At 32.4% G+C, this 9177-nt stretch overlaps 2 protein-coding genes across 2 annotated transcripts in view; both read right to left on the reverse strand.

Moving 5' to 3' along the window:
* Positions 1 to 2963: 2963 nt before the first annotated feature.
* LOC107038094 (delta-aminolevulinic acid dehydratase) lies at positions 2964 to 7703 on the reverse strand. The gene is made up of 6 exons (XM_015256976.1): positions 7510 to 7703; positions 7256 to 7403; positions 6233 to 6452; positions 5195 to 5427; positions 4148 to 4459; positions 2964 to 3187 (listed from the first exon to the last, which is right to left on the reverse strand). Exons 1-5 carry the CDS (start codon positions 7638 to 7640, stop codon positions 4172 to 4174), a joined length of 1020 nt encoding a protein of 339 aa, XP_015112462.1. The 5' UTR covers positions 7641 to 7703; the 3' UTR covers positions 2964 to 3187; positions 4148 to 4171.
* Positions 7704 to 8794: 1091 nt separating this feature from the next.
* Positions 8795 to 9177, reverse strand: part of LOC107038034 (carnitine O-acetyltransferase) — a 5928-nt gene continuing 5545 nt past the window's right edge. The window contains exon 8 of the mRNA XM_015256899.1: positions 8795 to 8992. Coding sequence (XP_015112385.1) covers positions 8795 to 8992 — 198 coding nt within the window. The remainder of the gene's footprint in view (positions 8993 to 9177) is intronic.

Below are 9177 nucleotides of genomic sequence, written 5' to 3' on the forward strand. Positions count from 1 at the left end.
CCCATTGGCTGAAGTGGCGACGTGGCAACGGAAATATCAGCGCTGATTCGAGAGTGAGACAACCGGTGTCCGCACCCCATTGGCCCACGTCTGCTGGATTATCCGGGAGTCGAAAGAAATTTCGAGAGGACTCGAGAGATGTTTGTGGGTGACGATAATTTTTTATGCAACAATTTCTCAAAATTTATTTTTTCGGGAAGATTTATCTGAGCGGTGGTGATACTGGGAGGCGGGTGCATCATTGATTATTGCTTGGGATGAGTCGAGATTGTCTCGCGGGAATGGTGAGGTTTGAGGTAATAAATTTATCAACAATTCTAGGCACAACTTCGGACAAGTGATGATTTTGAACTCTAGGAATACAAGAGATGTTTTTGGAACTGGCGGGTAATTTTGTTGGGAATTTCTTCAAATTTATTTCTTGAAATAGAATTAAGCTGAGGGTCGATTATGTGGGTGGGGAATAATTTTTTATGCAATTTTTTGTAGGGGCAGGTGGGGTAAAACGGACGCTTTAGATTTTTTTAAATTATTCATAACTTAGAAACAAATTGATGAATTGAGCTCAGTTCAGGGTCGTCATGAAGGGAAAGAATTGTTCTTTGTATTGAAAAACAAATTATTAAATTTTATGAACATTTCAACCTCTTATTAACATTTTTTTTAAAGTCAAAAGTGTCCGTTTTACCCCAATCTCCCCTACGTTAAGTTTGAAAAATTTTGTTTTTTCAATTTAAATTAAAACTTATTTTTTTGATAAAATTAATCTGAGAGTCGATAATATTGGGAAGTGCAACATTAATTAATGCTCTGGGTAATTCAAGTTTATCTCCAGGGAATGATGAGGGTTGATGTAATTCGAATAATTTATTAACAATCCTAGGCACAACTTTGGACAAGTAATGATTTTGAACTCTAGGAATACAAGAGATGTTTTTGGAACTGGCGGGTAATTTTGTTGGGAATTTCTTCAAATTTATTTCTTGAAATAGAATTAAGCTGAGGGTTAATTATGTGGGTGGGGAATAATTTTTTATGCAATTTTTTGTAGGGGCAGGTGGGGTAAAACGGACGCTTTAGATTTTTTTAAATTATTCATAACTTAGAAACAAATTGATGAATTGAGCTCAGTTCAGGGTCGTCATGAAGGGAAAGAATTGTTCTTTGTATTGAAAAACAAATTATTAAATTTTATGAACATTTCAACCTCTTATTAACATTTTTTTTAAAGTCAAAAGTGTCCGTTTTACCCCAATCTCCCCTACGTTAAGTTTGAAAAATTTTGTTTTTTCAATTAAAATTAAAACTTATTTTTTTGATAAAATTAATCTGAGAGTCGATAATATTGGGAAGTGCAACATTAATTAATGCTCTGGGTAATTCAAGTTTATCTCCAGGGAATGATGAGGGTTGATGTAATTCGAATAATTTATTAACAATCCTAGNCAATTTTTTGTAGGGGCAGGTGGGGTAAAACGGACGCTTTAGATTTTTTTAAATTATTCATAACTTAGAAACAAATTGATGAATTGAGCTCAGTTCAGGGTCGTCATGAAGGGAAAGAATTGTTCTTTGTATTGAAAAACAAATTATTAAATTTTATAAACATTTCAACCTCTTATTAATAACATTTTTAAAAAAAGTCAAGTGTCCGTTTTACCCCAATCCCCTACGTTAAGTTTGAAAAATTTTGTTTTTTCAATTTAAATTAAAACTTATTTTTTTGATAAAATTAATCTGAGAGTCGATAATATTGGGAAGTGCAACATTAATTAATGCTCTGGGTAATTCAAGTTTATCTCCAGGGAATGATGAGGGTTGATGTAATTCGAATAATTTATTAACAATCCTAGGCACAACTTTGGACAAGTAATGATTTTGAACTCTAGGAATACAAGAGATGTTTTTGGAACTGGCGGGTAATTTTGTTTGGAATTTCTTCAAATTTATTTCTTAAAATAGAATTAAGCTGAGGGTTAATTATGTGAGTAGGGAATAATTTTTTATGCAATTTTTTGTAGGGGCGGGTGGGGTAAAACGGACACTTTAGACTTTTTTAAATTATTCATAACTCAGAAACAAATTGATGAATTGAGCTCAGTTCAGGGTCGTCATGAAGGGAAAGAATTGTTCTTTGTATTGAAAAACAAATTATTAAATTTTATGAACATTTCAACCTCTTATTAACATTTTTTTTAAAGTCAAAAGTGTCCGTTTTACCCCAATCTCCCCTACGTTAAGTTTGAAAAATTTTGTTTTTTCAATTAAAATTAAAACTTATTTTTTTGATAAAATTAATCTGAGAGTCGATAATATTGGGAAGTGCAACATTAATTAATGCTCTGGGTAATTCAAGTTTATCTCCAGGGAATGATGAGGGTTGATGTAATTCGAATAATTTATTAACAATCCTAGGGACAACTTCGGACAAGTGATGATTTTGAACTCTAGAAATACAAAAGATATTTTTGGAACTGGCGGATAATTTTGTTGGGAATTTCTTCAAATTTATTTCTTGAAATAGAATTAAGCAGAAAATCAATGTGTGGGTGGGGAATAATTTTTTATGCAATTTTTTGCAGGTCAAGTTTGAAATTTTCTTTCAATTTAAATTAAAAGTTATTTTTTTGATGAAATTAATCTGAGAGTCGATAATATCGGGAAGTGGGTGGTGCATCATTAATTAATGCTCTGGGTAATTCAAGTTTATCTCCAGGGAATGATGAGGGTTGCTGTAATTCAAATAATTTATTAATAATCCTAGGTAGAACTAGGGGCGAGTGATAATTTTGCTGTTCAATTCTAGAAATCCAAGAGATATTTTTGTGGGCGACACGTGATTTTTTATGTAATCTCACCAAATTTATTTTTTTGACAAAATTAATCTGAGAGTCGATGAGATTGGGAGATGGGTAATGGATCATTGTCGCATGGGATGGTGAAATTTAATTTTGAGGGGTTAATGAAGTTTGATGTAATTCAAATTTATTAGCACTCCCAGGCAGACATTGTGACATGTGATGATCTCGTTTTTTAAATCTAATAATATCGGATTGAATGCAATTTGTTCTAGCCATGTCTCAGCTCGATTTGTGCAGAAGACATTTTTTAAAATTTCATATATTTCTATTTAAGTACTATTTACAAAGTTTCTCAGTTGTCCCGCTAACACCACCTTTCCGATAATCTGTAAAATTGAAGGAACTTCACTATAAATTTTAACCCGTACGAAAAACATTTCATAGAAAAACCTAGCGAATTCACTAGAAAATTGAACTTTCTATTCGTTTTTAGCCGATTCTGCTCATTTTTTCTCTAGAATAGTTTCTATTCGACATTTCTCTGACATTTTTAGTCGTAACCCTGCGGAACTCTCCAGTAGAATCAGCCAAAAACTGATGGGATTTTCAATAGAAATCTAATAGAATTTTCTGTCGAATTCTCTAGGTTTTTCTATGGAATTTTTTCGTACGTTTCAACGAGGTGAATGTCCCAGAACCTGACTGTTTCACAAGCCAGGGTTTTTTGACTATTCAGCATATTTTCCGAGTCTTGCAATTCATCATTCGGTACCACATTTTGGCAGGCCATTAAGAGAAACAAATTGCTACCCACAAATTCCATTTTTTTGCCAGTTCAGCTACTGAATCTGAGTGTTCAACTTTCGGGACATTCATCTTAAATAGTTTATTTAAAAAAGTCGATGGATGTTGATTTTTCATGCTTTCAACTTATTCTTCTGCAATTGTTTCCGAATTTTTTGGCCACGAGTTTCTTTACACCAATTAATAAAAAAGAAAATTACTGGAAAAAAAATGGGAAAAATCGGAATTCTTCGGAGCTCGCAGTCCTGTAGATGCAGACTGCACTGTTGAATCATGAATTCTCCAAGTTTATCTTTTTTGAATTTGTAATTCCAAAAACGGTGGAAAACATTCCAGAATACCTCCCCAACAATTTAAAAAGAAAATCTCAAAAATGATTCATTTAGAAAAATTAAAATCTTTTAATTTCGAATTTGAATAAAAAATCTGTCAAATTGTCAAGAAGCGAACAGAAGTCTCAATAGAATTCTCACTACTGATTAGAATTCTCCACTACTGAATTCATCAATTGGTGACCGAAAATCCCCAGAAAAAATACGTACATTGTTTTTAAAAATTTGGGTACTTCATAGTCTACTCCGAGTGTGAATCATCTCCAAGATTAGTGGAGTGAAGTACGTGATGATGCAGTCAGCCCCGGCTCTCCTCATGGATAGGAGAACCTCGTGTAAGACACTTTTAAGATTGATAGCGCCGTTCTTGGCTGCGTGGTACAGCATTGCGTATTCCCCGGATACTTGGTAAATGAACATCGGGTGATGGGGATGGGCTTCTTTGGTGACCCTGACGACGTCTAGATATGCCAAGCCTGGTTTTACCATTATCATGTCGGCACCCTCAGCCACGTCCCTCTCCTATGATGAACAAACACCTCTTTATGTAGAAAAAATACTTGATGATGAGGGAATCCAACGAATCGAGAAAATATTAACATTCAGGGATTTAGAGATGTCAAAACTCCTTTCAAGAATTGATTTTATATTTAAAAAATTAACAAATGTGTCATATTCTGTGGATCTCACAGATTATGTCAATCATGTTGTTCAGAAATAATTAAATCAGATGAGGATTTTTGGCAGAATTCATGAACTTTAAAGAAACTCCGTTATTAAAAAAATATAATTAAATAAAAAAATCAGTGGAAACTGTAAATACCCGTTTAGTTATTTAACGAAAATTAAAAGTAATCCGAGAAATTCAGAAAAATATATTTTTTAATTTTCAATTCATTGATAAATCTGCGTAATTTGGTACTCAGTTAATTTTTTTATCGAAAATTCCAGAAATTTGAAGAATTCTCGTCTCTTTGCTGCTCAAAAATGAAGAATTTCTTTAAAATTTGAACAAAATCTGAAATAACAATGTTTTTTTTTCTAAAGGTTCATATCCTTTATAATAATTTTCTAAAATTGATTTTGTGAGTACTAAAATCTATTCTATTGATTTTGTGAGTATAATTCATCGAACAGCTGTGTAACTTTCATATTTTCAATTTTTCTTGCCATTATTCAGAATAAAATTCCCATTATCAAACCCTCAAATTTGGAAATCTGCATAATCAGGGGACAATGTAGGGAATGTTATCTTACAGCAGCTCTGGCAGCTAATCCCACACTGCCAGGGGGTAACTGATAGCTCTGCCTATCACCGAATTTCGGCGCTGACTTGGAGGCATCGCGAAAAGGCCCATAAAACCCAGATGCGAATTTTACGGAGTAAGATAACACTGCCACTCTGTTATCAAATCCCTCTTTCGACAGAGCCTTTTTTATCGCACCGATTCGTCCGTCCATCATATCTGATGGAGCAATAATATGTGCACCTAGAAAAATATCAATGAATTCACCTGATTCGATTCCATTTCTCGATCGTTTCGTCATTTTTCGATCATCTATATCAAATCCAGTGGAAAATTTTCTCGATAAAAAAATTATCATCTAGATTTCAATTGAAAATGTCAAGTAGAAATTGTTTTATAGATGAAATAAGTAGAATTTTATGTTTCTGTATAACTCATTTTATTGAGATATTTTCTATAGAAAATAGATATGATATATTTCTAATCATAGATTTTCAGTGTTCTTTAGTGAATTTTTTTTTTCCTATTGAAAAATCAAACAAAAAAACTTGGCCGATTTAAACCGAGGAATTTCGACAGAAATTTTTTCAAAAGAATAAAGTTTATATAAAAATGAAATTCTATCATTTTTTTCTATTAAATATTCTATATTGAACATTACTTTAAAAAACTAGAAATTCAATGGATTTTTTCAGCAAAAGCCCTAGTTTTTTTCTAGAATTTCTCCGTACATGAAATCTAACATGCAAAAGTGTAGAGATGGATAATTTAAGCCGAGGAATTTCAACAGAAAATATAATGGAATATTAAAAAAAAAAATTCTATTGAATTTATCTATAAAATACTTTCTATTGAACTTGACAACTTGAAGAAAACTATTTTTTTAGTAAAAGCTCTAGGTCTTTCGATGCAATTATTCCACAAATAAAGAATTTAGAATTCATTATTAATTAAAATGAAGATATCAATTAAAACAAAAGGGTAGAGATGGTCAATGTTAAAGTGAAATGATGACGAAAGGAGTAATGAGAGCATGATACTGTCTCACCAGCTCGACTGTATGCCACGGAAATCTCAGCAATTCTCTGGATACTCGATTTATTATCTATTAAGCCATCATCAGTGAGGATCCCACAATGTCCGTGGCTTGTATAAGGACACAGGCATACATCGCAAGCAATTACTAAGTGCGGAAACCACTTTCGCAACTGGGGCAATGCCTGGACTATTGGATTACTCGGGCTGTCAGCGTTAGTTCCCAGAGGATCCTTCAAATATCGATTGTTTTTTTGAATTGATTATTTTTTTAATAAAAAATTCTATTTGTTTTGTGAGCCATTTTTACGGGAAATTGTGCAAGTTTAACGTCTCGTTTTGGTAAGGGATATTTGATGGGAAAAAAAGCCAATTTCCTCGACTCAAATTTTCCAAGATTTTTTCATTCCATTTTTCTTTTCTTTTCTTTTCATCAAGAAAATCAAACAAAACACTTGGAAATTCGATAGACAATACGTCATTTAAATAATTTGTACAATTTGTAAATCAAATTCTATTGATCTTTCCTATAGACTATTTTCCAACACGAAAACGGTGGTTTTTTTTATAATTCTAATAGAACTCTAATGGAATTGTCATAGAATTCCAATAGAAATTCAATAGAAAATCCAATGGAATTCTATTGAATTGAAATTCAATAGAAAATTCAATTGAATTCAATTTTTCTAGATAATTTATTCTGACACATTTTCTATAGAATTTCTTCGACTCAAATTGTCCAAGATTTTTTCATTCCATTTTTCTTTTCTTTTCATCAAGAAAATCAAACAAAACACTTGGAAATTCGATAGAAAATACCTCATTTAAATAATTTGTACAGAAAAATCGAATTCTATTAATCTTTTCTATAGACTATTTTCTATAGAAAATGGGCCAAAAACAAAGAAAGTTCAATAAAAATCCAATAGAATTGTCTAGTCAATTCTCTAGGTTTATCTATTAAAATTTTTCACACGTGATTATCAATTTCCCCATTTTACACGATTTATCTATTCTAAATAAAATGAACCGTTACCTTAAATTCATTGTTAATAACTCCGAACAGTAATACAGACTTCAGCCCTTTAGCTACCAACGGCTCCAGCGTCAATTTCAATTGATTTATCCCGTATCTAAATATTCCTGGCATACTGGATATCTCGTCTCTAGCATCGGGTTCATCCCTGAACCAAAAATTGACGATTGATGCTGATTACTTGCAGAAATTGATTCGACAGATTTAATTACCGATCTGAGACGGGCGGTAACCTGTCCTTATACTTTACTTACAAAATAAATATCGGGTACATGATGTTATCCGGAGTGATCTCGACATTTCTCGTCTGCCACTGACGCAAGAGGGGATGGAATATCCCACTGTGGAGTCTGTGTTTTGCTATGACTTCATCAGACATTTTCATTCACTTTTTTACTATTTTTTGAATATTCTGTCGGAATTTTCTCTTTGCTCACTGTATTTTTATTTCTCGTCACATGGACTAAAGGCGAATACTCACAGCACACAGTATCCGTTGCTGAGGATTTTCATTGACGAGCGCGCGACGCGGATGAAAAAATTTAATAGAAAAACCTAGCGAATTCGTTAGAAAATTCTAGTGGATTTGTATTGAACTTTCTATTAGTTTTTGGCCGATTCGATTGCAATGTTCAATAGAAAATATTTAATAGAAAAAGTCAATAGAATTTGATTTTTCTATTAACTTATTCTATTGAGATATTTTCTATAGAATTTCCTGGGCTCGAATTTTCCAAGTTTGTTTGTTTGATTTTCTTGAGAAAAAAGAATGAAAAAATGTGGCGCAAGCCACAAACGAATTATTATTTCGAAATATTTATCAATTGAGCTCAGTTTAGGCTCGTCATAAAGGGAAATAATTGTTCTTTGTATTGAAAAAAAATTGTTCAATTTCATCAATATTTCAACCCCTCATTAGCATTTGAAAAAAAGTCAAAAGTGTCAATTGGCAGTGTTATTTTCAGTAATTCATTGAATTCAACATTGCCCCTTGAGAGAATGGTTCTGTAATTTAATTCGATTGATAATCTGTTAATTTATACACCTGATAAAAATTCAACAGAAAAATCTAGTGCGTTTTCTGAGAAAATCTATCAAATTTCTGCTGAAATTCATTCCTAATTCTTATAATTCAAATTAAATTTGGTAAAGTACAAATGCTTTTTTGAATCATCTTCTGCTCATGAATGAATAATGAACTTGCTCATAAAACGGTCGATCACGCCGTTAAGATGTAAAAAATTTATCTAGTTTTCCACATCTTACAAAAAAATTTAAATTTGTCTTTAGTCATAATGGAAGTGTTAATTTTCACACAACACGCTCGCTTCAATTTCCATGAGAATATGCCAATTTTTTATTAATTTTTCCCTGCATCTTTAAAATTCTAACGAAATCGAAGAATTATCGTGGCGACCATTAGGCGCTTTATAATTTCTTTATTGTATGTAAATATCTCAAAAACTTTCCTCAACATCTCCCATTCTCATAACTAATAAAATATCTATATTTGCAATATACAAAACAACAACATAAAAATTACACATATCCAACGTCCTTCATATCACAGAGGACCTGTCGCAACGTATCAGCGAATTTTTTTGTACAAGTTTCTTTGCACGTATTGAAAGACGAACATGCGAAGAATATTTCGTCGGCTCTTGGATTATAACAGCATCCATATCCATCCTCCACGACTGGTCCATAGCACATGAAGGATGCAGTCTTAAATGGCACCTGCAATCAATGAATTGTAAACAATCCACGCATAGAAAATTTGAATGAAAAAAATGTTAGCGAATGAGAGAATGAGAGGGCCTTCGATTGAAAGCCCGAGTTGAAGACCCGAGTTTGTAGCAAAGATGTCAGACAAGATATGAATGTTTTTTTGGGCTCAAACGAAAGAGCGGGTCGAGAAATGG

Source organism: Diachasma alloeum, unplaced genomic scaffold, assembly GCF_001412515.2.
Source record: "Diachasma alloeum isolate Michigan unplaced genomic scaffold, Dall2.0 Dall_scaffold_00277, whole genome shotgun sequence".
NCBI lineage: Eukaryota > Metazoa > Arthropoda > Insecta > Hymenoptera > Braconidae > Diachasma > Diachasma alloeum.